The sequence below is a fragment of the Cadophora gregata genome (genome assembly GCF_030347475.1).
Source record: "Cadophora gregata isolate MNR1 chromosome Unknown scaffold_6, whole genome shotgun sequence".
NCBI lineage: Eukaryota > Fungi > Ascomycota > Leotiomycetes > Helotiales > Ploettnerulaceae > Cadophora > Cadophora gregata.
Genome location: NW_026695929.1, coordinates 2,133,105 through 2,159,868, shown reverse-complemented (window position 1 = coordinate 2,159,868; position 26,764 = coordinate 2,133,105). Strand labels below are relative to the sequence as shown.

General features: G+C 47.5%; 11 protein-coding genes across 11 annotated transcripts; 5 read left to right on the top strand and 6 right to left on the bottom strand.

Annotated features, from left to right (window-relative positions):
- Positions 1-9: 9 nt before the first annotated feature.
- MCD4 (Glycosyl phosphatidyl inositol anchor synthesis) lies at positions 10-3,304 on the bottom strand (the record flags this gene model as incomplete). The annotated part of the gene is made up of 6 exons (XM_058506153.1): positions 10-878; positions 928-1,036; positions 1,082-1,223; positions 1,274-1,461; positions 1,509-3,064; positions 3,127-3,304. The coding sequence occupies 6 exons, from the start codon at positions 3,302-3,304 to the stop codon at positions 10-12; spliced, it is 3,042 nt and encodes a 1,013-aa protein (XP_058358678.1).
- A 701-nt stretch (positions 3,305-4,005) lies between these two features.
- Positions 4,006-5,648, bottom strand: ONS95_012522 (uncharacterized protein; the record flags this gene model as incomplete). The annotated part of the gene is made up of 3 exons (XM_058506152.1): positions 4,006-4,220; positions 4,271-4,702; positions 4,751-5,648. 3 exons carry the CDS (start codon positions 5,646-5,648, stop codon positions 4,006-4,008), a joined length of 1,545 nt encoding a protein of 514 aa, XP_058358677.1.
- Positions 5,649-6,254: 606 nt separating this feature from the next.
- Positions 6,255-7,672, top strand: ONS95_012521 (uncharacterized protein; the record flags this gene model as incomplete). The annotated part of the gene is made up of 4 exons (XM_058506151.1): positions 6,255-6,317; positions 6,390-6,666; positions 6,715-7,087; positions 7,138-7,672. 4 exons carry the CDS (start codon positions 6,255-6,257, stop codon positions 7,670-7,672), a joined length of 1,248 nt encoding a protein of 415 aa, XP_058358676.1.
- Positions 7,673-8,424: 752 nt separating this feature from the next.
- STR3 (cystathionine beta-lyase) lies at positions 8,425-9,839 on the top strand (the record flags this gene model as incomplete). The annotated part of the gene is made up of 2 exons (XM_058506150.1): positions 8,425-9,678; positions 9,726-9,839. 2 exons carry the CDS (start codon positions 8,425-8,427, stop codon positions 9,837-9,839), a joined length of 1,368 nt encoding a protein of 455 aa, XP_058358675.1.
- A 2,612-nt stretch (positions 9,840-12,451) lies between these two features.
- Positions 12,452-12,934, top strand: ONS95_012519 (uncharacterized protein; the record flags this gene model as incomplete). The annotated part of the gene is made up of 1 exon (XM_058506149.1): positions 12,452-12,934. The coding sequence occupies one exon, from the start codon at positions 12,452-12,454 to the stop codon at positions 12,932-12,934; it is 483 nt and encodes a 160-aa protein (XP_058358674.1).
- On the bottom strand, positions 12,512-15,163 carry MNS1B_2 (maturation of Asn-linked oligosaccharides protein; the record flags this gene model as incomplete). Its single annotated transcript, XM_058506148.1, has 11 exons — positions 12,512-12,930; positions 13,024-13,071; positions 13,131-13,303; positions 13,357-13,669; positions 13,717-13,852; positions 13,905-14,090; positions 14,144-14,287; positions 14,338-14,659; positions 14,709-14,762; positions 14,817-15,076; positions 15,158-15,163. The coding sequence occupies 10 exons, from the start codon at positions 15,161-15,163 to the stop codon at positions 13,043-13,045; spliced, it is 1,623 nt and encodes a 540-aa protein (XP_058358673.1). The 3' UTR covers positions 12,512-12,930; positions 13,024-13,042.
- A 995-nt stretch (positions 15,164-16,158) lies between these two features.
- On the bottom strand, positions 16,159-17,911 carry ONS95_012517 (uncharacterized protein; the record flags this gene model as incomplete). The annotated part of the gene is made up of 2 exons (XM_058506147.1): positions 16,159-17,814; positions 17,861-17,911. 2 exons carry the CDS (start codon positions 17,909-17,911, stop codon positions 16,159-16,161), a joined length of 1,707 nt encoding a protein of 568 aa, XP_058358672.1.
- A 1,129-nt stretch (positions 17,912-19,040) lies between these two features.
- Positions 19,041-20,066, top strand: ONS95_012516 (uncharacterized protein; the record flags this gene model as incomplete). The annotated part of the gene is made up of 2 exons (XM_058506146.1): positions 19,041-19,822; positions 19,886-20,066. 2 exons carry the CDS (start codon positions 19,041-19,043, stop codon positions 20,064-20,066), a joined length of 963 nt encoding a protein of 320 aa, XP_058358671.1.
- A 402-nt stretch (positions 20,067-20,468) lies between these two features.
- On the bottom strand, positions 20,469-22,527 carry ONS95_012515 (uncharacterized protein; the record flags this gene model as incomplete). The annotated part of the gene is made up of 3 exons (XM_058506145.1): positions 20,469-21,768; positions 21,835-22,299; positions 22,370-22,527. 3 exons carry the CDS (start codon positions 22,525-22,527, stop codon positions 20,469-20,471), a joined length of 1,923 nt encoding a protein of 640 aa, XP_058358670.1.
- Positions 22,528-23,605: 1,078 nt separating this feature from the next.
- On the top strand, positions 23,606-24,115 carry ONS95_012514 (uncharacterized protein; the record flags this gene model as incomplete). Its single annotated transcript, XM_058506144.1, has 2 exons — positions 23,606-23,683; positions 23,753-24,115. 2 exons carry the CDS (start codon positions 23,606-23,608, stop codon positions 24,113-24,115), a joined length of 441 nt encoding a protein of 146 aa, XP_058358669.1.
- A 278-nt stretch (positions 24,116-24,393) lies between these two features.
- On the bottom strand, positions 24,394-26,246 carry ONS95_012513 (uncharacterized protein; the record flags this gene model as incomplete). The annotated part of the gene is made up of 3 exons (XM_058506143.1): positions 24,394-25,936; positions 25,985-26,055; positions 26,103-26,246. The coding sequence occupies 3 exons, from the start codon at positions 26,244-26,246 to the stop codon at positions 24,394-24,396; spliced, it is 1,758 nt and encodes a 585-aa protein (XP_058358668.1).
- Between the last annotated feature and the right edge of the window lie 518 nt (positions 26,247-26,764).

Genomic DNA, 26,764 nt, shown 5'->3' with positions numbered 1-26,764 from the left:
ACCAAGAGCTTAATTCTTCACGCCATTAGCAACAGGCTTCCTGTGAGCTAAATATCCGTTACTAGAGCCCCCCGTAGATAATCCGTTGATTTTCCCCTTGACGCCCGCACTTCCCTCCGAGACAAGTTCAACGCCACCCAGCTCTTTCTCCTTGGCCATCTGTGCAGACCCATCCTCAACCTCGACGCCGGCAATGAATATCTCACTGACGCCTTCCAAGCTGGCAACAAACATACAGAGTAAACTCGCAATAACGAAGTGACTGATGGTAGACCCGATTTCCAGCCACGAGCCCTCATCCTTGACCACCCAGAAGAAGTGTAGCGTGAGGAAGTCGCTGATAGCCATTACAAGCATGAAAAGGGCTGACGGCGCGACCCCCAGCCGTTTGTTAAGAATGCCAAGATTGGCTGAGATCAGGGCGAAGGGGATCATCAGCTTAACGATCAGTAAGGCTCCTTGAGAGAAGGGGTCGAAGACGGGGATGAGTCTGTTGACACTCTCCAAACTGAATGCTGATACCGATGCTACATTTCCTGTGCTGAAGAATGCCGACTGCAGAATAGTCAGGAAGAAAAGAGAAGTGCGAACGTCGGCCAAGGTGAGGGATCGGAAAGGGGATGTTGATAGTGAGGCGGGTATTGCCGCAATTCCATTCGTAGTAATCTTTGTCTGTTCTTTGGTCGCGACGAAGATGCGATGCTCGAGAAGAACCCAGCATATCAGCATAATGCTGAAACCAAGGTAGAAGAGACCTTCGTAAGAGATTGTAAGAAGGACGAATATCGGCGAAAACGTCAGGAAAACAATCAACAGTCGATGAAGATAGTGATTGTTTGGTTGAAGGCGATGTAGGAGAGGCATGAAGACAGGTAGTACTATCCCGCCATTAGCACAGATCCATTTTTACGAGGAAAGTTTATATACTCAGTACTACGAAACCCATGACCTGGTTGCCTCGAGGAAGACCAAGTCTTGCTTCCAGTGACAATGAGCTTGATCGTGTCACAACCATAGCTAAGATAATGAAGCCAATCTAATCTGTTAGTAATGAACACGTAAACATTCGAATATCCCTTACCTGGGCTCCAATCAAAGATCGCGACAGCTTATCTTCGGCTGGTTCGGTCGAGTCCCCAGATAATTTAGATTTCTGAAGCAATTGTTTCTGGAAAATGAGGTAGGCAATGCCAATTGTTACCATCAAGCCACCACCGGACATTCTGTTGGCTCGATGTTAGCAGAGCCCAGTGAACTATATGAAAGAACTTACATTAACTTCAAGTCTTCGATCTTCATCGCAGGTAGGAGCGTAAACGAACTCATCGCCACACATGCAATTACCCAAGTTCCCACAAGCTCTTTATTCGTCTTGAGGAAACCCATGCCGTAGAACGCCGGCCAAAATGCAGCAGCAACCCATATTACGGAGAACACCTCCCGATGCGTATAACCCAAAGCCTTCATCTGATTAGCAAATGATTTGGCAAAGATTGTTCGGGGCTTACAAGTGATTCAATGAGGCCTAAGCCAGTGACTGCTTTCAAAACAAGTACAACAGAGCCGCCAGTGGATGTGATGTGGCCGAAAAGTGCCTTCCGACCCTCATCCAGTGCCTTCCGGCGAGCATAAACTTCCTCCCAGAAAGCGACTGGGAAGATAGCATATGCATAGTATGTGTAAGGAGATTTTGATACAATGAAAGAAGCATAAAGTAGTACAAGAATAGAGGAGAAGAAGATTGTGCCAGTAAGAGTTCGTGAGGTCTCGGTCTTGCCGTGAAGTACGTGAAGATCAATAACGGTCGTTAGAGCAAATGCTATCCAGCCCAAGTAGCCAATCGTAATCAGTGCTCGAAGAAACAGCCAATCGTATGTTTGGAGGTAGCGAAGACCAGATATGCCAACATTGACAAGTGCTGCGGTCTCCTTGATTGCTTCCTCGTGACTGCCATCATCAATGAGAGCTCGAATAGCAGCAATTCGATGGTCTACGGAATGCTCCTCGTCTCCAAGAGCTTTGAATGGTCGATATCGTAGCTCGGTTGCCTTTTTCTGCTCTTCCTTGACACGGTACATATCAAGGATTCCCCGAGCGTTTGCAAGGAAAGCTTCGGATTTGGCAGCAATATCTCCTGACAAGAATGATAGGGGCAACTCCCCAACCGAGTTTACGGGGAAATCCAGCCCAACAAGATATGCCATCAACGCAGCAACATCCGCTTGCGCAACATCGTGTCTCTGGATATGGTCCAACCCCCAATCAGAAGACAGCTCATCATGGCCTGGCGCAATTTTCCCCTCGTGCTTGATGGGCTTGGCGACTCCAGAGCCCCAAACGATGAGAGGCGTCCGAGTATTATCAGGATGGCCATCACCATGACTTCCATAATCGCTCATTCCATGATCCGCAGTGAATATGAAAGCTGTCTTCCCATCGTTGTAGAAATTTTCCACCAATTTCGTGACATCTTCTACGCCCTGATCCACAACCTGAATATTGCTCAGGTATTCTTTCGAATACGGTCGGTGTCCATGTCCATTGGTATCCAGACCAAGAAGATGGAGGAAGAAGACCAATTTATCCTGGCGCAGTGCCGCATTGAGGGTAGCATTCGTAGCCGCCTCCGCGAACAGCGCCTTGACTCTGTCCAGCACCCAAATGTCCAGCAGGACCGCATCCCCAGAGAAATCCTCTTCCTCGGCTCCATACATGAACGCATCGACTTTCCCAGGCTCCGCACCAAGCTGGAACATTGGCAGAATATCTGGACTTCCCCATGAATATGTATGTCTACTCCTGTTGAAAACACTGTCGAAGTTGACGGGGTTCAATTTCCATCCCGTAGTCACGGCAGACACATCTTCATACAACCCTGCAATAAGAGCCACATGTCCAGGCCTGGATTCCGTAGGCACTCGAGTGTGCGATACGCCGAACGTGCCATGCTCGAGGACGCGCGAGCGCAGAAAGGGGGCGAGGGGTCGGGGGACGAGATCCGCCTCGTTTTTTGGATATGGATCTGGGAAAGATTGGAATGCTTTATCGGCTCGAAGACCATCCCCTGTAGTATCAAAAAATGTTAACAAAGATGACATTGATGTGCGGGGAAGAAAGGAGCTATACCAACGAAGAGAACCAGCCGTTTTGCTGGAGCTTCAACACCATCTGGCCTTTCCACTCCAAACTCTCGCATCCCCGACACGATTGGGCTGACGAAATAAATATCAAATATCGAATATATGTACACCAAATGGAAAGCCAGCGCAATGGCCAGAAAGCCAAAGCGATCGACCCGAGCCATGGTAAATAGAAGTATTCGTATGCTGCGGGGCGAATAGTGGTGTTTGTGCAGCCAGAAGAGATGGATTGTATGGAATTGATCTGAAGCTTTATCTCATCGGTAATTCTTAAAGGAGTGGCATGTCCGTGGAATGGACAGGTTCATATGTGGATGATTGTTGAAGAAACGCGTCCTCGTCCTCGAAATTTTTGGTTGCCAGTTGTTTGCCGCGACCTGTCCCTGTCACCCTGATGGCGATGTCATTTTGCCGAGACGGGTTATTTTCGGATTTCGTGATTAGGGGTCGAGCATGTCTCAGGGGTAAAAATAAACAAAGAGTATATCAAATGGGCACAGCCTAAGGAAAGGAGGTCGACTCATATTTTGGATTTGGTAGATGTGTGTGATTCTGTGTTGGGTTTCTCACTCCTGGTTGATGCCTTATTCCACACCCATAGCATTTTCACGTTAGTTGACCACCAAAACCTGTTCAACAACAGCCGTACCATTGATAAACCAGTTGTGCGCTTGATAAAAATGAATCGCACATAAAAAGTAATCATTCAGGAACGTAATCGTATGTTCATTAGAAAGTACTCCGGGTATGCCGCAATCAAAAACCGTACCCATCCCTACCCAACCGGACCTGCCATGAATCCTACATGAACTCCAAGCTCCGACATCTACAAGGGAACTCCCACACCCTGTTATCTGAAGACTGCTCAGATTGGCTTCTCGGTCAAAGCCTTTACGACCCTAGCGTAGAATTTTGCGGCCTGAGGTCTTGGGAATGTAATCTCATCAACCAAATAATCAGGAAGCAGCTCCATCAAAGCCTTGTCCCTGCTTGGGTCAAGTTGTGGAATATAGCTACATTGAGCATCGTCATAACTCTCTGCCGTCTTCTCATTTGCTGCAGCGAGCTTAAAGTGTAAAGCTAATAACATGATCAGTTTTTGCTTCAGAGCGACACGTTAAGGTACTTACTGCCATTGCGTCCAGTCTGGATACAGTCGAAGATATCTTCTTCTGATTCTCGTTTCACGCTTCTCATGATCAGGCCAGTGAGGTCACTGTACAGATCTTCCTTCAATTGAGCCGCTTGTGCAGCTTGAGCTGCTTCAGCTGTGCCCATCAGTCGAATGCCACCATTGGCCTTTATCGCACTTCCTGGGGGCTTCGAATGGGCACTCTCAACAGAAGCAGATGCCGTTCGCATAGCTGCTAGCTTGGCTGAAAGAGTCTTGCTCTCTGATTGAGCTTCCGATAGGCTTGCCTTCAGCTTCGCAATTTGCTCTTTGAGCGTTCCCGACTCTACAGTCTGGGCCTCGAGCTTCTGCTTAAGTCCATCAAGTTTCTTTGCTGCTGCAGTTTGGACAGCTAAGTCTGCTTTGAGAGACTTGATCAACTCGCTGGCATCTAGAATGAAGTTAGCGAGATCCGCATAAATAGAGACGCTCAACCTACTCTTATTTGAGGCCTCCCCCTCTTTCCTCAACCTATCCATATTTTTTTCTGTTTCCTTAACGCCTATTTGCCGTAGATCTTGGTACTTGATGTTCAATACCTCGTACTTCTTGGTGATTTCTCCAAGCTTGCGCCTCAAATTCGGATCACTCCTCTCTGTATCAGATGCACTTCCAGCTCGTCGTCGATGTGCTGAAGGTTGGCGTTGCCGAGAATGGGAATGTGTACGAGAAACGCTACGTGATGGCTTTGATACTAAATCTCCAACTACTTCATCCTCATCCGCGTCAACGTCCATCTGCATTTCTTCGTACTGAGTTTCCTGAATGATCTTCTCTGGGGAGGGGTCCACTGGCTTTTCCTTCTTCGCTGGTCCTGTCTTCTTCGTTGCACGCGCTTTTGGCTTACCCACTTCCGGAGCATCCTCAACAATACTATCATTTGCCGCAGCCACCTTCGCAGCGCGCCCCTTAAGCGTGGTAGTCTTCTTCGCGACCTTTGGTTTCGTCTTCCTCGTGGCAACCATCGAGTCTTCCACTGTTCCCTCCATTACCACGTCGTTATCAGATTCGTCAAGCTCGTCCTCGTCGCCAGCATATTGATTTGTCTTGTCCTTAAGCGCCGGTCTCTTAGACTTCGTGGGCGCGGGCGCTGCATCCATTTCCAATGCCTTTGCGACCAGGCGACCACTAGAGCGACGCGCAGGAACCTTTGCTTTCGTCTTCGTGACTTTAGTTGGAGCTGGTTTCGCAGGCGCAGCCTTTGGTCTTCCACGTGCCTTCTTTACGTGCATCTTGTTCTCTGCTGCAGAGTCGGGTGTTGGCATTCCAAATTGGTCGTCGTCAGAATCAGAATCAACCAGGCCAGAGAGCGTTGCTTGTTGCTTGACCTTCGGCATCGTCGTCGCGTCCCGGTCGCCGCTGTGCAAATATCCCAATTGATACGATGTGATTGAGGCCAATGTGTGACTACCAGTCGAAAAGTCGATCAAAATGTGGCTGTGGATTTTATGCGTTGGATGTGACGCGCAAAATACTGGGATGATGATATAAGCTGGGATAGCAACAATCGAGGGGAATGTTTGTTTACCTTCGTCCAGAATCTGGCCCGCTTCCCGCGGCTAGGCAAATTTCGGCCTAGGCCCTGAATCATCACCTCGGCCTCTCCTAACAGCTCCCATCATACCGACATCTTTTGCTATGTCAAATACTTCGATTCATGCCTCTATCATTTTAATTTTCTATTCAGCAGCCATTATTTCACTCAAAGTCTTAGTACCTAGTGCTCTCTTGGAATTCGAAGCAAGTTTCTAGGCTGGGTATATGATTCGAGTCAAGGTAGAACTTAAGTCACCAAGTCCCAAGCTTCCACGTCACAGCCACAGCAAAGTGGCGTAGATTTCTGAAGCCGCGAGTTCGCAGTGCCAACCTTCCCCTTCTACAAATCCACAACTCAAGCATTCCACATCAGAAAGTTTGGACATCTTTGTCCAGAGTCTATCGCCATGGGAGATGGACCCTCCAGGAAGCTGGGCTTCATCCAGGACATCCTGCTCATTCTTGTCTCAGTAAGTGCGCAAGTCTATCAGCCTGGCTTCAGCCTTCCCATTTCCTAACTCCTGCTAATCTCGGTGCCGCAGAGTACTGCCATGTACTATATTGCGAAGAGTGTGGTATCAAGTCTGCCACTAGCAACAGATCCCGAGAAGGAGCAACATGAGCAAGCCCGCATTCGCGCTGCAGCCAACCTCCGCAGATTAGACAAGTCGAGGCGCGAAGATGATTCGGAGGATGATTCGGGGCATGGCACTGAGTCCTCAAGGCGGCCTCGCAAGGAGGATCTAAGTTTGGATCAATACGAGAGTCAGATAGCCATGGAAGTGGTGTCTCCTGAGGATATACCTGTCGGTTTTGATGGTACGTTGAGCTTTATGGTTTCGCCTAGCATGTGCTAATGGGTGGTAGATATTGGTGGTCTGGACGATATTATCGAAGAACTGAAGGAGTCAGTTATCTACCCACTCACAATGCCTCATCTATATTCTCAATCGTCTTCATTACTGGCCGCACCCTCCGGAGTACTTCTGTATGGTCCACCGGGTTGTGGCAAGACTATGCTTGCAAAAGCCCTTGCGCATGAGAGTGGAGCGTGCTTCATTAATTTGCACATTTCGACACTGACCGAGAAGTGGTATGGAGATTCCAACAAGCTAGTGCGAGCAGTGTTCTCGTTAGCTCGGAAGTTGCAACCAGCCATTGTGTTTATTGATGAGATAGATGCAGTCCTTGGACAGAGACGTAGTGGAGAACATGAAGCTAGCGGCATGGTGAAAGCAGAGTAAGTCTTCTGAATCTGGAGTACTCAAAGCTGTTATTGACACTCGTTAGGTTTATGACATTATGGGATGGTCTCACTTCATCAAACGCAGTCGGACTTCCTGCACGAATCATGATTCTTGGAGCAACAAACCGAATTCAAGATATTGATGAGGCAATTTTGAGAAGAATGCCCAAGAAGTTTCCAGTTTCCCTACCATCAAACTCCCAGAGACGGAGAATCTTGAAGCTCATCCTGAAAGAGACCAAGACCGATCCAGAACATTTCGATATCGAGTATCTTACCCGTGTTATGGCAGGCATGTCAGGCAGTGATATCAAAGAAGCATGCAGAGATGCTGCGATGGTACCCGTTCGGGAATTCATCAAGCAACAGCGAGAGCAAGGAGTTGCAATGTCTGGTGTCAGATCTGAGTTGGTTCGAGGTGTTAGAACAGAAGACTTCTTCGGGCGGAAGGGGGGCGGGCAAATCATCAAGGACAACCATGCACGCCACTCAGCGAAACAGGTCCAGAAGCAGAAGAAGGCCGAAGGATCAAGTGATGATTATGAAGATGTTGATGAGGAAGCAGAGTCGATGGATTGAGCAAATGGATAGGACGTTTGATGATAATTAGATACCAGTGTATCATACGGGCTGTGGCGTTTCGGGGCTCTGACATGCTAGAACACCGCTTTGCATACATAGTTGGATTTTGGGATACTGAATAGAGAAATCTGTCTATCTCGACAGGTGAATTGCGAAGCTTTCAACTCCTATCAATTATCGACTCCATTTGCGAAGCTCTCGCTTCTGCTCTTAGCCTTCTTCTGTCTTGTGTGACCAGTTCCGGTCTTTATCCGCTGGCTCATCCGTAAACAGTTTACCATAAACAGCCCTCATTCCCCCTCCTCAACCGTCCAGAAATCATGTCACAGCAAGACTAGCATTCATTGTCATCTGTCTCCCTACTTAACCTTCATCTGTCCCCTCCTGCCCCTGTACCTCATTCCTCAGGCACAACTTGAGGCTCGATCACGTCATTCAAGGCGTGCTTGTTAGCGAAACGGCTGTTGTCTTGGCTGAAATTTTACCCCACGATTTGCTCCATTGGTGACTCCGATCCCAGCCCGAACCACCAAACGCAGCAGCTGTCCTGCATTCCGTCCACGCTGAGTCTCCAGTAACTTTCTGGGCAAACCTTCATAAACAAGCATTTAAGATTCAGACGAAATCATTTCAATTGCTATCTATTGAGCTCAACCTCACTCCGATTTTAACGAACAGAACAATCGAAGACTGTTACCCCACTATCGCACCCCCAGATCCCTCATCCGCCACCCGTTCGAGCAAGCAAAATGTCCACACCGCCAGGGCCTTCAGGAGGAGCTGGCAAGCTCAATGGTATTGGGAAAGCCGTTTCTCAAATGGATCTTGATGGTCATGATCTGCCACCCTCGCCAGCACCTTCTAGCCCTCGAAACGGCCGAAAATATGCTCTGGCCACAGAATTGGTGTACACCGAGAGCAAGGACCAGTATGGAGCATCGAGCATGCCCATCTACCAGTCTGCCACTTTCAAGCAAACATCTGCGAATGGAGGAAACGAGTACGACTACACAAGATCGGGAAATCCTACCCGAACACATTTGGAGCGACATCTGGCGAAGATCATGAATGCCACGAGAGCACTGGTAGTTGGGTCTGGAATGGGAGCGCTGGATGTTATCACAAGAATCTTACGACCTGGAGACGAAGTCATAACTGGCGACGATTTGTATGGCGGAACAAACAGACTGTTGACATACATGTCACAGAACCACGGCATCATCGTTCGCCATGTTGATACCACCAATCCCGAAACGGTCAGAGGAGTTGTATCGCCAAAGACAGCTATGGTACTGCTGGAGACACCCACCAACCCCCTCATCAAAATTGTCGATATCCCATCGATCGCGAAGATCGTTCATGATTCAAACGAGAAGGCTTTGGTTGTGGTTGACAACACTATGCTGTCACCCATGCTCTGCAACCCTCTTGAACTTGGTGCCGATATTGTTTACGAGTCAGGGACAAAATATCTGTCAGGACATCACGATATCATGGCCGGTGTTCTAGCATTCAACGACCCAGCGATTGGAGACAAGATGTATTTCACAATAAACTCAACAGGCTGCGGATTGGCACCAAACGACGCTTTCCTGCTCATGAGAGGTATCAAGACTCTTGCTATCCGCATGGAGAAGCAACAAGCAAATGCTCAAAGAATCGCCGAGTTCCTCGAGTCGCATGGGTTCCGCGTTCGCTACCCAGGTCTTAAATCCCATCCGCAATACGACCTACACTGGTCCATGGCGAGAGGAGCAGGAGCTGTACTGTCATTCGAGACTGGGGATGTAGGCTTGTCTGAGCGTATCGTTGAAGCTGCTCGATTATGGGGAATCAGTGTCAGTTTTGGTTGTGTCAACAGTTTGATCAGCATGCCATGCCAGATGAGTCACGCGAGCATTGACGCGAAAGTGAGAAAGGAGCGACAAATGCCGGAAGATATCATTAGACTGTGTGTTGGTATCGAGGATGCAGACGATTTAATTGACGACTTGAGTCGAGCTGTAAGTACTCAATCGGAGTTTCGAGTCCATTTGCTAACATAAAGTAGTTGGTACAAGCTGGAGCCGTCACCGTAACATTAGATGGCTTTCATGCCACCGGCCCTGCTAGAGCGTTGGCAGACATCCCAATAGAGGAGTCCGATGCAAATGGTGCACCATAGGACTAATATCTTCTTGTAATTTTGCATTTGCATTGGCGTCGGCGTATCAAGGCTTGGGGGGGATGATGTCTGCTTCGAAAAGATTACAAATGTTTATGGGCGATTTGAGCTCACCGAAAACGCAATATGAATACTTCAAAGCTGCCTTATGTCTGATAATCCCTTTCGATTCGGCCCTGTGACTAGCCTTTGGCTTACTTTCTCGCTCATGCCCCCCAGATTGATCCTTAGAATAATCAAACAACTGGGAAGTGAGGGCTGCATTTTAGCAGCTTCGATTTATTTTCCAATGAATTTTTACCAATTAGAGCGTTGGGCTTCAATTTATCCTTTTCCTATTTTTAGTTTTGAAATCGTTTTCTAACCATCCCCACCACTTTTTGCTCCCGACCTTTCTGTTCAGTTTCTGCAACCATGGTATGGTGAATCTGAACTAAAGATCGTAGCTACACTGATGCAAATGGTGGTGAATGTGAACATATCCAGATAATTCCGTGAACTCAGGCTTATTCTCTTTTCTGAACATGGGAGCTGTCTTCTGCTTTCCATCTTCAAGACTGCCATCTCGGTCTCCAATATCGAAAAATTTCACCACGGTAGCTCCACGGTCAAACGAAGCCTCGATAATCACCCGACGCTTTTCCCTGGCAGCATCAAATTTAAGGCCGGCTGTTCTTGATGCCTTGTACCACGACCATCATCCTCGATCTACACACTCCATTTCAGCCTTTCTAGCAAGCAGGCTTGCCGTTGACCTCCCAACAACAGGACAAGCGAGTCTTTCCGCTCCGCTCCACCCTCCGAACCTGCACCACGTACCTATACATAACCAAATAGACAGATTTCCACACTTTCACCTTTCAAGTCACGCTTCGATGGCTGCACACAACCATCTCTGAAAAGAATCCCTAAATCAGAAGCTCGCCATGTCCCACTGGGAAGTACGCATTTATGACAGGAAAGCAGTGCAGGCGATGATTTCGATCGTGAGCTTGAACCGATATTATTTGAAAGGGGTAAACATCCCGGTCCGTATCAGGCTTGTCAGAGTACGCACTCCCTCCGATATATGTGTAGGCTTTGTATGCGCTGGAAATGATTGGTTTCTGGGGGTTTGGGTGGTCGGTTGGGTCTGGTGACCAATATTCAATTTTTTGAATTTCTTTATAGGGGAGGTTTTGTTTTGATTTGCCGAAGCGAGATGTGGGTTTGTTTACTTCCGACTGGGTGACACGTCTGGGTGCAACGCGCGCATAGATGCATCAAGTCATTAGCGAAGATTTGGAAATGAAAGATGATTATCGTGGATCTCGAAAAGGTAGGGTTAATATTAGTTTTAAGCTTGCATAAGCAATCTTGGCTTTAACTCGCAGTAACCTTTCCAACAACACCAACTGGCAGATTTATCCACACCTTGAGGCATATCTTTGGCAAGAAGAGGATTAGTCATAGTAAAAACTCAAATGCCTGTCTCACCACTTCTGTAATTCCCTCCAAACCTCCCGCCATGTTCAACTTTCCCTATAAAAACGATTGGTTGAGCTCCAGCAATGACTGTCAGACCGTTGGGGTGTCCTATGGCGTTATTGTCTGACTAGCCTTTGTCTTTTCTTGGCCACTCGATTGACATATGAACTCAACATCAGAGTCCTACCGGGTCTCAACATCACTGGCGCCAAATTAAGTTCCTCCTTACCAGCCGACGTGTCTCGAAAACAAAGGACTCTTGAAATCTGATCTAGCCAAGTGTCGAGGAATCGGTGCTGTATCCTTCCTCATCGGCCGCATGCTCCCACATCGTCTATATGTGCATGAATATAAGTATGTGAAAGTCGTAATATATCGTGTTGGTACGAATGCTGGTTAAAGGTGTCCTCTCGAATCGAGGTTGCTAATAATCCAAAACCTCCTTCCATACTTGTCTGCAGGAATTCAGCAGAACAAAAAGTTTGTGATGGTTACAAGCATCGCGGGCAGGGAACGCAGGCACGTCGAAAAGCTTGATCTTAGGGTCCCGGGTCCCCTGTACGGGTATGTCCAAACCTTATCACGGAGCTCTGACGGTTGTCTACAGGGGGATGAAGATCTAGGGATATGCTGCAGGGATAGCATTCACGATGGTGCTACAGTGTTGCAGTGTTGCCATCAGGTCTATCGTCATCAACAACAGTCACCAATTGCTGCCTATGAAGGGACTCGCTGTACAAAAGATAGATTTCATTCAAAACACATCCAGGGGGATCACAGAGGACACAGTTCTTTAGCTGTTCGTGGACCGTTCAATGGCAATGTTGTGTTCTCGCTCGGTTAAGTCTTGGCAGGCCTACCCCAGATTTGAAAGTCAAACCCTGTTTCATCCGAGACTTCAGACAGTGTCAGATTGCTTCATCTAAAGAACTGTGGTGAATTTGACTGGGCTGATCCCTAGTTTCTTTGCTGTTGTCTGGAAATTCGAGTCCTCCTTATTTGATGGGCAATCCTTGTCCAGCCATCTGGACCAAAACCATGGCTAGTTTAATTACTCTTTTCAAATTTGGTTAAATAGATCATCGTCTTCAACTCCTATGATTATCTGATTTCTTTCCTTCTCAGAATTTTCATCTTTTTTCAAGATGCTTACCAAGCCTCTTCTCTTACTGACGCTGGCCAGCGCTGCAACTGCTGTCGCACGCCTCGCTGGCCGAGTTCCAGAGCCTGCAAACACATCTGTCAACCCCGCTGCAATTAAAGGAACTAACTGCACAGACAAAACGAAGTATGCATACCAATACTCAAACTCCATCAATGCTAATGCAGTCAGAACCCTCGTATCACACGATATCAATGTCGCACTTCTCCAGATATGTGGAGGGATAGCGGGGAAGATTGAACAATGCGCAGGAGATCCTACAACTACCACCGGCGCATCTGGGACAGCGAAGTTTACACTCACTGTTGCCACTGCTGGCCAGGTGATCAACATCACGAAAGGGAGATGGGAGGGATGTGTTCGGGCTGCAAGGGCTGTTTGTGGAGATACGCCGTTTACTACGACGTGTATTGGCGGGGCAAATTCAAATGCGGGGAACGTTGACGTTACACTCGCAGCGGTCTGATCTTTAGTATCAGTGAAAGTTCCTTGCCTCTGTACGATAGGCTTCAACTGCTCGTATTCTTCCGTACTAGCTTCATGCGACTGTATAACCTTTGTCAATCACAAATCTTCATAGCTCCACCCTGCCATCATCAATGTCTGGTTGAGCTATCAGTACTTATTCCTACGTCAATAAGTTGGTTGTGGGAGTTACATACTCTGTTTGTAGCCTCCAGAGGTGCCGTGACCTGAGTGGCGGTCGACAGCACATGTACCCCGCTGGACGAGGAACGGGTGGCTCTCAGTATTGAACTGAAATCTATCCAAGCTGATGACCTCAGGATCCGTGAAGGTTAAGTAAAGATACTTGAGAGTCTCGGCAAAGAAGTATCTAACCAAAAAGATAAGCAATTAGCTAGCACAGTGGGAACACCGCCAGCTCACGTGGAAAGAGAGTTCCATGCACCCCCACCATATGGTTTATTCACGTTCAGAATCTCCCAGTACGGGATGTCAGCCGAGCGAGTAGTATTCAGAGCGTTGAAGATTTCCCAATTGTACTCTTGCCATCTCCGGTCTCCCGTGATACGCCAAGCATAGAAGATGGATTCGATGGTCTCAGGGAATGAGAAGTACACTGCTGAGAAGCCTTCGGGAGGAATGAAGTAGCCATTCTTAGCGGCATATTTACGAAGGGTACTGTCGTTGTTGTAATCGAGATTGTAAGCAGTATTATTCTCATTGTACCACGCTAAGGCTGCCTCCGTCAGCTGATGAACTTCGGCTAAGGATTTAGAGACTCACTCAGTGGTCCTAGGCCCGTGAGAGTAGTGTTGTATGCTTGGTGACAGGAGTCAGTCAGAGCAATTCCTGCATCTTTTATATCCTGTCTCCCCAAGTAAGCGCCACCAAGCAAGAAATTTCCCCCTGCAAAACATGTCTACAACTGTCAGTCCATTCAGCACGAGGGAATTGACTCACTTATCACTTACGTAGTCATCTATACTATACTTGAGATTCCCTATCGTATCAGTATTGCTCAAGAACTTGAGATTGGCGAAGCCGTATGGAGAAACTATGTCATGTTTCATGCTGGACTCTACTGCTAAGGTCCAGAAATCCAAGTACTCTGAGTTCCTGTCCTGTTCCGGATCATAGACGTGCATCTTTATTAGATACTAAAATTTGATGAATTTGCTGTCCGAGCTGAGGGGATGTACAGCACACTCACTTCGAAGAAGCTATCAACCCCGCTCTGCCATCCGAAGTTGAAGTCAAGGAATTCTCCAGTATCAGTGCTTACTTGGCCACCAACGAGCCCTGGAAACTTTGGAGCAGGTTTCGGATTGATTAGATGAGACTCTGCTTTGCGTGCCTGCATTCATTAATCTCAAAACATTAACTTCATTGTTAGGGAGATATCACCAATGTCGCAAAGGAATCATCTCCTGTGAGATCCGAGAGGCGGAAATACTCCAGTATCAAGGTACCAGCTACTGCAGTATTTTGTGCCCTATGGGACTTCCCATCGAATGGTGCTTGATCTGGGGATGTGTAACGAGGTCCATCAACGGGCTGCTGACTTGTGAAGTTTGTGAATGAAGCCGGGATTCCAGATGGGGTGTCGAAGCATGGCTTGAGGCTGGTTGCTAATGTTTTGGCACCTGTCAAGAGTGCATCTATTTGATCTTCAGGGTAGTCGTTGTAAAACATCCCGCTTTTCAGCAGATCGTAGGCACTCAGCAATCTGTGGATATATCAGATACATGAAACAGATTTACACCGTGGTTACGTACCCTGCAATGATTCTGATATTCGCATCAAAGAGCTCAACCAGAACGGTCGCTTTCCTGTCAGTAGTCAATCCAACTGGACAGTATCTAATAAAAAGCAGCTCAACTGACGAGAAGTCCACCTTCGCAGTATTTTCAAGACCCTTCGCCACGATATCTGTAAGGTTCATAGCAATTGCGGTATCGAGGCCATCAATGATGGTTCCACCAAAACCCCACAGGGAACCGTCGTCACAAGTCTTCGCAATTGGCTGGAGACCGTCTTTTCCGAAGCAATACTTCTCGTACTCGCCATAAACCCGTCTGAAGGCATCGGTAACTGCCTGCGCACGCTCCGGAGTTCCTGAGCCGCCCGGAAAATGATATTGGATCTGCTTGCAGCCAGTGTCCACAGGTGCAGCATTCACAGCGACAGCTCCGAGAGGAAAAGGCAGAAGAGTTAGAAGATGTACCTTCATAATTACATTCCTTTCTGATAGATCGAGCGTGGAATCGAAGATGCCGCAGGTTTTGCGAAACACTGCCGGTTATGAATGACACTACCCCTCGCCTAATTTCGTAAATAAAACCTTATTTGTAGCGTGTTACTTCCCATGTTGTTAAATATCAGACGATCCCGCCGAATGTTACACGAAACTCCAAGACAGCTTCGTCTTCAGCCGCTACTCCGGATATGTCACAAGCCCGAGTGCTCATCCGCTGCTAGGACTTTGTCCTGATTCGTTATTGCTGCTGCGAAATATGTAAAAAGGCTGCCGGGATATTGCTTGTTAGGGATTGAACACAGACTTCATTGAAGGACACCAATATTGAGCACTATCTTTGGGGTATTTTGTTTAGTCGATGTCCAAACTCCTGATGATGAAGCCAGACTCGTTAAGCTGGAGATCAGTGTCTATCCCCTCAACTGCCGAAAGCACCCTTTTCCAAGGCACAGCGCTGTAGCGAGGCGCTAAGGCTGCCTGGATGACAACGACTTTCAGCGTTCTTCGCTTAATTACAGGGTCTCGCTACAGGTGTGTTTGACACGGCAGTTGAGGGGATACAGTGACCCCGCAATAGACTCTTGGCAAGGACCAACTAATATGTGTACAGCTTGAGCAGTATCTTCAAACAAAGCGATTTTTTGAGCTACAGAGAGATCTGGAATTGGTATTGTACACTATATTGTGCTTACACAGCCTGTGTAGAGCAGTGCATCTCCATTTCTTGTGTTTTTGTGCTGACAGGAGATACCTACGCAACCAAAGTATGAACCTCGCTAATTCTGGTGGGGCTGTTGACTTTCAGAATGCTGCACTCTGGAACTACTGGAAGTATTAGGTATCAAGCTTACAAATGGATCTATAACCACCCTTTAATTTGGGCCATGACAAGGAGATCAAGGTGTAATTGTAATATCATCATACATAGAACGAACCTTTGAGATCAAGCGGAACGCACGATTGATAATTTAAACATGGAGAGCACCTCCTTCTACACCAGGAACCAATTTGGACTGCACATGAGTTCCGTGGAAACCAAAACCAATCGCCCCATCAACATTCGCCCTGCCAATTTCCACCATCTGCTTGGCATCCAGCACCAATAAATAGCTTTTTCCTGAAAAGCCATTCATTACTACCGTCAACAGTACTCCGTTGTCCTCGTCGTCTTCTGGTGCAGCAGGGTCAGGGACGAAGATGGCCTCGCTTGCCGAATGCCCATGTTGACTCCATACTTTGGCAGTATGTGTTTCAAGATCATACTTGACAAGATCGTCAAAAAGAGTTGACTTTCCAGTGTGCACAAGCCCATACACATATCGATGCTTTTTCAACACCTTTCTTGGATTGATTGTGGGTAGCTCTGGTGAAATCTTCCACTCGGCCGTGTGCTCTGATGTGGCCTTCAATACATTGTCTGCAGATTTGGAACCCTTCTTTTGAGGGACAGCTGGTAGCCGGAATCGACGCATGCGTGGTCGCCAGCTGAGATCTTTAGAGAATGTTGCAGCGGTTGGGGAATCGGAGATCAGGTTGTCGATGTAGTAACGCTTGATGATGTCGAGATTGGGGTAGGCGATAAGGTCCGAGACAATGTCTACTTTCCCATCAGACGTGGATTCCTCGAATGAGTTGACGGTATGAAAACAGTAGAAGCCATCAGACTCGTAGGTTGCAACAAGGCCTTGGCCACCTTCCTCTTTGGACCGTCGATCGACAATGTACCACATACATTTTATATCTTCATCGTAGGGGTTGAGAGAATCGACAATGTTCTTAGTCCAAAGAACCGATGCACCACCGTAACTGAATCTTGAGTTCCAAACGCACAGAATCACATAGTGTTTGGTGAGGGAGATGGAGTGGATGTATGCAGGATCGGCAATCACCAAGGCTAGGATGCTTGTCTTGCCAGTTGACACATTTGAGCGGAAGACACGGTAGTAGCCTGTCCCTTTCTTAAACTCCAGATTATAATTGAACACATCTCCTGTCTCGGGGTCAGACTTCGCATGGGTTCCACTACTCGGTCCTTTAAGATCTGGGTGCAGGGTACTCTGGGTCGCAATTCCAATAGGCTCGAGAGTTTCTGGATCGAGCATCTGGATTTCGTTGTTGTCGGTTTTGTTGCACAATGTCTGGACCGACCCTTTGGAGTAGAGTTGCTTACTCTTAGCACCTGTTGGCGAAAGTCCAGGATAATTGACAGAAAGAGTGACGGCCAGACTGAAAGTGTCGGCTGGCAGCTTGGTGGGATCTTTTGAAGTCTTGAATATGGACTGAATCTTTCCGAAGAAAGACTCACAAAGGTCATATTTGGCTCCGAAAGTCATTCCCTGCCTGTTACCGGTTTTTTGAATTTCTCTTATAAGACCATCACAGCTGGATCGCGAGTTGTATGTAACTCTGACGGGGCCATTATTCTCAGTTGGCGCATGTATCTGGAATCGATGCACTTGAGACAAGTAATCGAACCAGTGATTCACTCTGAAGGTTTTGTCCTTCTCCGTTTCAACAACACGCAACCCCAGGCCGGTTCTGAACAATGTTCCAGCGGCATAGGATGGGATGATTCCTTGAACCTGTAGCTCAACAGGCTCACGCTCCTCATATGTGACATGGAACTAAAAAACATCATTAGTAGATTCAACAAGGCGCGAAGAAACTCACTCCTTGGGTGTTGGGCCAGTCATTGTAGTGCTTAACAGGAGCCGCAACCATCTTGTCCAATTTTTGCAGGGCTGGTCAACTGCGAAGAAATAACAGAAATGGTCTGAGCGAAGCTCATCTTGACATTTCGACGCGCAAGGCTAGACAGTTCATAGAATTTTGATGGGCTCACACAGCCTTGTCAGGTGACAATGTCGAACCTGACATCCCGCAGGCCAGCCTGTCGAAGCAGCCGAGCTCTGTCCATGCAACGATGGCTGACTTCGGCCGGCGTATTGTGGTTATGTGATGCTGGTAGCTTCTTCCCGTCCAATGCACCGGTAAAGGAGAATTGAGAGAAGTCGTGCCCCTCGACTGCGGCGTGTGTTTCCCAAACCAAATAAAGAATCTCGCTTAATCTCGTGTCCAAAGTGTGCTGATACTTGCTCATAACCACGCTTGATGGATCTTGAGGGCCGGCCGGCCGCCCTAACATTTTTCCACATCATCAGATATTTGCGATCTTGCGGCCGTAAAGAATGATGTGTCGTGCCCAACAACATGTTCCTGCATATCAAACCATAGAAACCCGCCGCATTTTATAACATAAAGTGGGTACCGCCAAGGGTTGCCGATGTGAGCTCTTACGGACGTAAAAATGGGTTTGCACGCAATACTCGTTAAAATTTCTCATCTCATTGGCTAGACTTTGATATAGCAAGCGTGGGAAACAGCCTTCCAAATTGATCCACTTATGTTCAGTTATCTGCCGTATTTCCGAGTCTATCCAATGCCCCACGCTTCTGCAGGAAACATGCTCTGCATAGCATGGCAAGGCTGGAAACGCATTATGTAGATTGAGCTTTCATGGTTTCAGGGTACGTATCTGTTGCAGTGCTGCCATATTATTTTTTAGGAACCTTACAACTCAGCGGGATCTTGAGGACAGAACTCGGTCGAAGTGAGACAAAGAACTTCGCAGCACTTCCATTTACGAGATCACATATTCCAGTACGTGTGTTCGTGTGCCCCTCGATTGCTGACATCTTCTCAAATCTCTGGTCCTTCTGCATCTCATGCTGATCATTGCTTGACCACAATAGTGAGGTCAGCAAGTACATGTTGCTGCAAGACGGTCCACACCACAACCATTTATTCTGCGAAAAAAGGTACTCGATCTACCTGAAAGAAAGTCTTCACCATGGGTCAACATTACGTCGACCTCAGTTGTACTTCAATAACACCAGAATGTCCTGTTGTAAACACCATCTACGGGTACTATCCTTCGCTACCCCTCAATGCCTTCTTTGTCGCCTTCTTCTCGGTCTTTGCAATCAAGAACGCGATCTATGGCATCTACTTCAAGACGTACTTCTTTGCTTATGTCATGACTGTGGGTTGTATTTCTGAAGCCATTGGATATGGGGGTAGGATCATGATGCACAAGAATCCATTCGATGAGATCGGGTTTCGGATGCAGATCTCCTGCCTCATTTTCGCACCCGCATTCGTCAACGCTGCTATCTACATCACCCTGAAGCACATAGTCATGTTCTTCGGAACTGCAAAGTCTCGATTGGCACCCGGATGGTATACCTGGATTTTCATTACTTGCGATTTCACATCTCTCATGCTTCAAGCCGTCGGAGGGGGATTGGCAGGAGGTGCTGGGCAGGACGCTGCACTGAGGGCCAAAGGGACAAATACCATGCTAGCCGGAATAGTGTTCCAGGTTGCGACACTGATCATTTTTGGGTATCTGGCACTCGAGTATGTCGTGCGCACAAGACGCTCGTGGGGGACAGTGTCGCCTGGCGCAAGAAAGTTCGCCCAGAAGACTTCGTTCAAACTGTTCGCCGCCGGCATCGTCATTGCCTTTGTCACAATTTTCACCAGATGCGTGTACCGAATTGCCGAAATAGTTGGGGGATGGGCCAATCCTATCATGCGAAATGAAGTTGAATACGTTGTTCTAGAAGGCTTGTAAGTAGACTTCGTCCCTTGTCCTGCGCTGGCTTCAGGTACTGATGCGCATCTCTGTTACAGCATGATCGTCATTTCAACTCTCGCGCTGACGACATTCCATCCGGGATATTGTTTCCCATTCATTGGAAACGTTCATCGTTACCAGTTGGAGGCAATTGAGAGCATTCCAGAGAGAACTCCTAGAACTCACTTCAGAGACCGTATGAGAAAGAAGGAACAGGAGCACATTACAGCTCTGTAGGAGAGCAAGCATTGCATACGGATGTAACGAAACTCAGGAGGAATTTTCAGGGCAGTTGATTGGTAAGAACTGCAGCGAAATTTAGGATGCGCTGAATTGCATGCATCAAAGGGAAGTAGACAGATGAATAGTTCCAAACGAGACTGCTAGCCACTACCTTTTGGAGTAATATATTCCTACATTTCTCGGCCACACATTTCATTAACGCAACTTGCAACTGAAAATTTTACCTCAAAAGACGATACCGGCTGACCGGGTATGATTCGGTGGACATTATGTTTTGTGAAGGTGTATGTAAATATGATGATGTACATACTGAGCTTGACTCATGGCTTGGAAATTCGTCAAAGTTTGAGAAACACTATGATAATTTATAGTATCTTAATCTTCACACAGATTACATCATTCATGTCCTATTGTTCTCCCCAGGACGTCTACCTTTTCTGTCTCAGCACCAATTTTAGTGCTCTCTTTTGATGCAGTGACTTGACTGGAAAGAGATTCCCCGCCAGCCACCCTACTCCCGGTCTTGTGTGCTTGAGCTTCGGTCTCGTTCTGCACTGTAGGAGCTGTGTCCTTTAAATCTATCTCATTTGACTTCTTGCGATCTGGTGACTTCTCCAAGTCGGTGTCGGCTGAAATGCTGCTCGTTGACTCCCCAACTGCATCCCCACACCTCTGCCTCCTTTCCCGCTCAACCCTCATCTGCTCGAGGACTCTATCCTGCAGGTCTGGCAGATCTTTCTTGATCGTTAAAACCGCAAATGCGCAAGCGATTGCTGCGATGATAGCAGAAACCCACATGACCTGGCGGAAGGCTTGGCCATAGGCATGTCGCAGATTGTCCAAGTCTTGCGGTGCTAGCGAACTTAACTGAGACTGGGCTCCTGGCGGAACGTTACGAGAATTTTCCTTCACGGCAAGAATGGCTGTAGCTGCAGCAATACCGATACTGCCACCAAAGACACGGGCCTGCGCAGTGAGGCCTTGTGCTACTGCGTGGCTGTTGATTTCGCACTCGATTGCTGCGAGAATACTTGAGCTGGATACGGTCAGGCCAAAACCCATACCACAGAAGACTTGAAAGCCATAAAGTTTGTGGCTGATTGAAGAAGTGACCTTCAGTGTTGAAAGCAGGCCAGTCCCGATGGACATTAATGCTGCCCCTATTATCAAGGTATGCGAGAGTCGATCTTTCGTACCGGAAACAGCTCCTCCTAGCATACTTCCGATGGCGACAGATCCCAACATCGGAAGTAGAGCAACACCTGCTGCCAGCGAGCTTCTGCCATGCACAGTTTGCACACGCAGCGGGATATTGTAGATGCAGCTGAAAAATGCAAAACCCATAAACATGGTGGAGAAGACTCCAGCCATATACCGTCGATTCTTGAATAGGTCAACCGGAATGACTGCCGCAATAGTCATCCCCTGCTTCCAGATCACGAACTGCCATCCTAGGAGCAAGATCCAGCACACAATTCCTGAGACCATGGGAACGATGAAAAGAGGATCACTCCAAGCTATCCGTGTACCAGTTTCCTGGAATGCGAACACAACAAGAACGGTTGCAGCGATCAGCAGGAATGATCCAGCGTAATCGAGATCCGCCCATTTCCGGCGTTCATGTTGCATCATAATCTGGTCATCTTTTGGCCACGCAATGAAGAACAAACATATGTTGACTGCACATATCGGCCCGCTACACATAATCAGTATGCTTTCAAGGGTAGTATGCTTCTGGAAGCTGCCAGCTCAGGAGACTTACTTGATCCAGAAAATCCACCTCCAATCAGCATATCGAGTTATGATGCCGCCCAAGATCGGACCAGAAACACCAGAAACACCCACAACCAGTCCAACAATGGCACCTATCCACTTCTTCATTGATCTTGGACTGATTTCGGGGAAGATGACCATGGCAAGCGAGTACAACCCCGCACCGCCAACACCTTGAAGGGCTCTCAACACGATGAGCTGCGTCAGGGTATTTGCAAATCCACAACCTAGCGAGAAAACGAAAAACAGGAAGAAAGCAGTCAGGTAGGCAGTTTTGCGACCAACTACGTCGCCAATAGTGGGAAAAGTAACGGCAAATCCAACATCGGCCAGAATATAGGCAATGGCAATCCAATTTATTCTTGAAAGATCGCCGAACTCCTCTCCAATCGTGAAGAGTGCTGTCGCGGTTATCGAACCATCGAGAAACGAGACGAAAAGTCCTAAACTCAAGCTGTTCCGCGAAAATTATGAGCTCTAGCCACCGAAATACGTAAACAGGTTGAAAAGGTGCTTGAACTAACCTGATGCTAAGTGCGATGAGACGCCATTTGGAAATTGGAGGTCCTTCTTCAGCAACATCATGATCTTTTCCCTTCTGCTCTGGTGCGGAAGAGCCGTCAGAGGTAGATTCTAGAATGGCGCTGCTGCTTTCTCCATTTCCAGATTCTATGTTTGACATGTTGATAGTGGGGCTCGGTTTGTACCACAAAGGACAACTGCGAAAGCGATTGCTTGCCTTGATGGCAGCAAGATTTCCTTCAGTAGTGTGTACCTAAATGGCTTCCATACCTAAGAATGGCACAAGACTATTTCGGTAAGTAAGTGAGACGAGGTTTTACGGCCGTTTGAACTCGTGGAGGTCTGAGATCGGATTGGAATTTCACCATGGCCTAGAATCAGTTCAAAACAGCATGGACCCCTATCGATTGCCTCGTCCTCCCGAAGATGGCTTTAACCTTGTCACATCTAGTACATGGTAAGATTGTAACAAATAGTTTACCTCTCCCTTTCGACACCACTATTGGTACGGAGAGTTTCCAGATACACAACACCAACCCTGTCATCTGCCGCATCTATATGCGCCGACGATATCGATATGAAAACCGCCGCATATCAAGGTGGTAGCGAGGTAAGCTTATTGCTGTGCCACTTCAAATGCAGAGCAGTGGAACTCCTATCCGGAAGTATCTTCCTTGTCTTCCGCCGCATGGTGGCTTGCAGGACGGCAAGTATCTGCAGAACGTTTTTCCAAGGGTCGCCAAGCAATACTGTGAGATTTTGACCCCGGTTCTGTGCCGTCTGTAGATCTTCTGGACGGACTTTCCAGCTAGGAGTTGAAGTTCTGTGAAATTGGTGATCTGAGCAGAATCCAGGCAAGATCACAGTCTCCAACACTTCTCACTATATTGGCAATTTTAAGCTCTCTGCTAAAGTGATTCGAGTCAATTATTTCTCTCCCAATTTCAGGTCGAAAATGCGTATCTTGTGTCTTCACGGCCAAGGAGCGAGCGCAGATATCTTCGAGAGGCAGTTAGGTGAGTGTGGCAGGCAGTCTTCAGTTTCAGACCTAAGAGACGGTGAACATTAAAGGAAAATGACTGAATTACCCGCATCCAGGCCCGTTGCTTTCGCTCCTTCCCAGCACTTGGAATTGTGATTATGTAGATTCTTCTCATACTTGCAGTGCTGCAGCCGAACTCAACGGTGTGTATCCTGGGCCATACCACTGTTTCTTTCCTCGCTTCACACCCGAGGCCATGGAAGAGGCAGTACATTTTGTCCAGGAGGTAGTGGAAGAAGATGGTCCTTTTGACTGTGTGATTGGGTTTAGTCAGGTTCGTCCAGAAATGATTGGAATTCCATTTCCGTCCGCTGAAAGACTGTAAACTGACGGGGTAAAGCAGGGTGCTTCCGTTGCTGCTGCGTATATAGCCCACTGCGAGAAAGATCCAACGGTTCTTGATCTTCCTTTCCGAATGGCCGTCTTCATTTGCGCTGCCTTGATCCCCCCAGAACTTGCAGCCAAGTCTGAATTGGCGAAGTCTATCCAATCTTTCGGGAATATAAGTGTCCCAACAGTGAGCATCGTGGGACAAAGGGACCTGTGCTATAACCAGAGCGTTGCGTTGGCGACGACTTGTAAGAACACCACATCGCAGCTCGTCTTTTTCGATGGTGGCCATCATGTACCGAAAGACTCTGGGAACCTGAAGAGGTTGGCGTTGGTGCTGGAGAGAATGTCTAGGATATCGCATGCGAGGCATTGAGTCTTTTGTATGGTATTGCGGACGAGAGTTACCTCTAGTCTTCGTTTCACAGAGACATTTTTAGAGGAATTCCTTGCGACCCGCAATTTCTGTATCTCATTATGGCGTCAGGAGTCAGTAGTCCAATTAATTCAAAGATCAATGATACAAATGCTTTGATGCTCATGATTACACTCTTTCTGAGTAGCTCAACTTGCTGACTTTGACAAATGACAAACCAGCGTCAGTCTCGGTCTATTGTTGTTTACGTATCTACCAAATTTGTACCCAAGACTAGCTCAATTACCCGCGACAAAAGTACCATGAAATCCCAGGGCCACCGCACTCCCTACTGAAGCCTTGCCCACCTCCTCCATTGTCTTTGCACTCAGGCAAACAAGATAGCTGGTACCTTTGATTCCGTCCAGAATCACACTCAGTAGCACACCATCGTCTTCCTCAGTACCATCAGGGTTAGGAACAAATATCGCTTCACCTGGTGTGTGGCCGAATGGATTGTCCCAGAATATGGTATTACGAGTCTCGGTGTCGAATTTCGAAATCCCATCAATGAAGGCCGAATATCCCCTGTTGACAAGGGTGTAGACATATCTTGAGCGCCGGGTGGAGAAAAGTGGATTGATCGTAGGGAGATCCCCGGTATGAGGTGATTTGACTCTGAAGAGTTCTTCCGCAAGTGGTGCTGTGACTTTTGGACCTCTGACTAGAGGGCGAGATGGATCGATACTGGTCAATCTGAAGCGAGCGAAGTGGCTTCGAGAGGAATCTCCCTTCTCATTTGCGAACGTGACTGCTCCCTCGCCCTCCGATCGGATGTTGGTGTAGTAAAGTGAGTGGAGAATATCTAGAGAGTCGTAGCAAATGACGTCGCAGATGATGTTGAATGTGCCATTAGAACTCGATTCTTGCCACGCATTGACGGTATGGAAGCTGAAAGCTGCTTCACTATCGAACTCTGCAACGAGGCCTTTGCCGTGTTTTCGATCGATAACCAGCCACTTCACTGCCTTTGACTTGTCGAACGGGTCAATTCCATCTAATATGTTCTGATTCCACATGATTTTGAGACCATTAAGCCCGAAATGAGAGCTCCAGATGGCAAGGACAACAAAATCATCAGTAAGGAAGAACGAGTGAATATATGCAGGAAGAATTCTAGGACCTGACAGCGTTGCCAGGATATCAGTCTCCCCAGTGTGAGCAGAAACACGGAATACTTTGTAGACTGCTTCCTTGCCGAACGCGAGATTGAAGTTGTACAGGTCACCGGTAAGGTGGTCCCTCTGAGAGTGAGCACATGCAATGGGTCCACTCAATTCCGGATTCATGTCTTTCTGAGAAGCAAAGCCTTCGACTTTGAGAGAAATCGGATCCATCTTCATCATCAGAGAATTGTCTGTTCCGAGCCAAACGTTCTTGATGTCTGGGTTATGACCTGAAGTGGTTTTCTCATCACCCTTGTTTTGAAACCCTGGATGATTGGGGAGCACAGTGACACCGAGATTATGTTGTTCAGCTGGGCGAGCGACAATTTTGGACTTGAAGATAGACATTAATTTGCCAAAGACCCCAACGCATGGGTCTTGCTTCTGACCAAAACTCATTCCAAGTTCGGGATTTTGGCGTAGTGCTTCAATCAGTGGCTTTGCTTGGCTTCGTGAGGTGTATATTACACTCGTTGGAGATTTGCCTGAAGTTTGAGATGTAATCTCAAAGCGATGGGAATGAACAAATCCATCGAACCAATGGGAGCAGTTGAAGTCTTTCTTGCCTGGATTTTCTACTTTCCAAGATCCCGGCCCTGTCCTGTAAAGAACTCCTCTACTACAATCAGATTCAAGCAAAGATACTAAGCATAAGGAAACTAACTGTGTATATTTTGGAAAGCTTCCTTCCACTGTCAGATTTACGGGAACTGTTTCTTCGTGAAGTGCCTGAAACTGATTGCTAACGTCAATAAGGCTTCGTTTCGGCTTGAGCACCTTACCCCTGCTTCGTTTGGCCAGTCTCTAATTTGTTCGCTTCTCCCTCGACGAATGGCATCTTGACTGTCTTGTTCTTCTGTAGCTGCGTCTTGCAATTTGTTTTGGTGTAAGAACTCCTTTCGAGAGCTTCCCTTAGATAGTAACATGGTACGGTTCCGCTTCAAAATTTGCAATCGTGAATTCACACAACTGCCATTGAATAACCTGAAAGGAGCCTCCAACTGGCATAGCGAAATGAACTTGCTGCCCTTCTGAAGAACGCTGCCGGCACATTGGAAATTGTTAAGACAACCATCATACTCAATTGAATATGCTCCGCGCCTGTCTCGAGAATCTCAGATAAGATGCCGTCAAATTCCAATCAGCTTCAGTGCCGCCCTTACGACGGCGAGTTTCGAACTTTGCTCTGGCTAGAAAATAAAGGAACGAAAGCGAGACCGTCGCCCCTGTGGACACTGTGGGTCCAGATGCGATGAGTACCTACTGTAGGTATGTCTTGGATTCAGATGGCAATTGCAAAATCGGATACTCGACTTTTCCCATGGGACGAACCCTATCCACAGTGGGTCTACTGCGGATCATTGATTGGATTTTTCATTGATTGGATTTTTCATTGATTGGATTTTGCGCTGTGGTCCTCGTACCCCGGGCAAGTTGAGTGGCA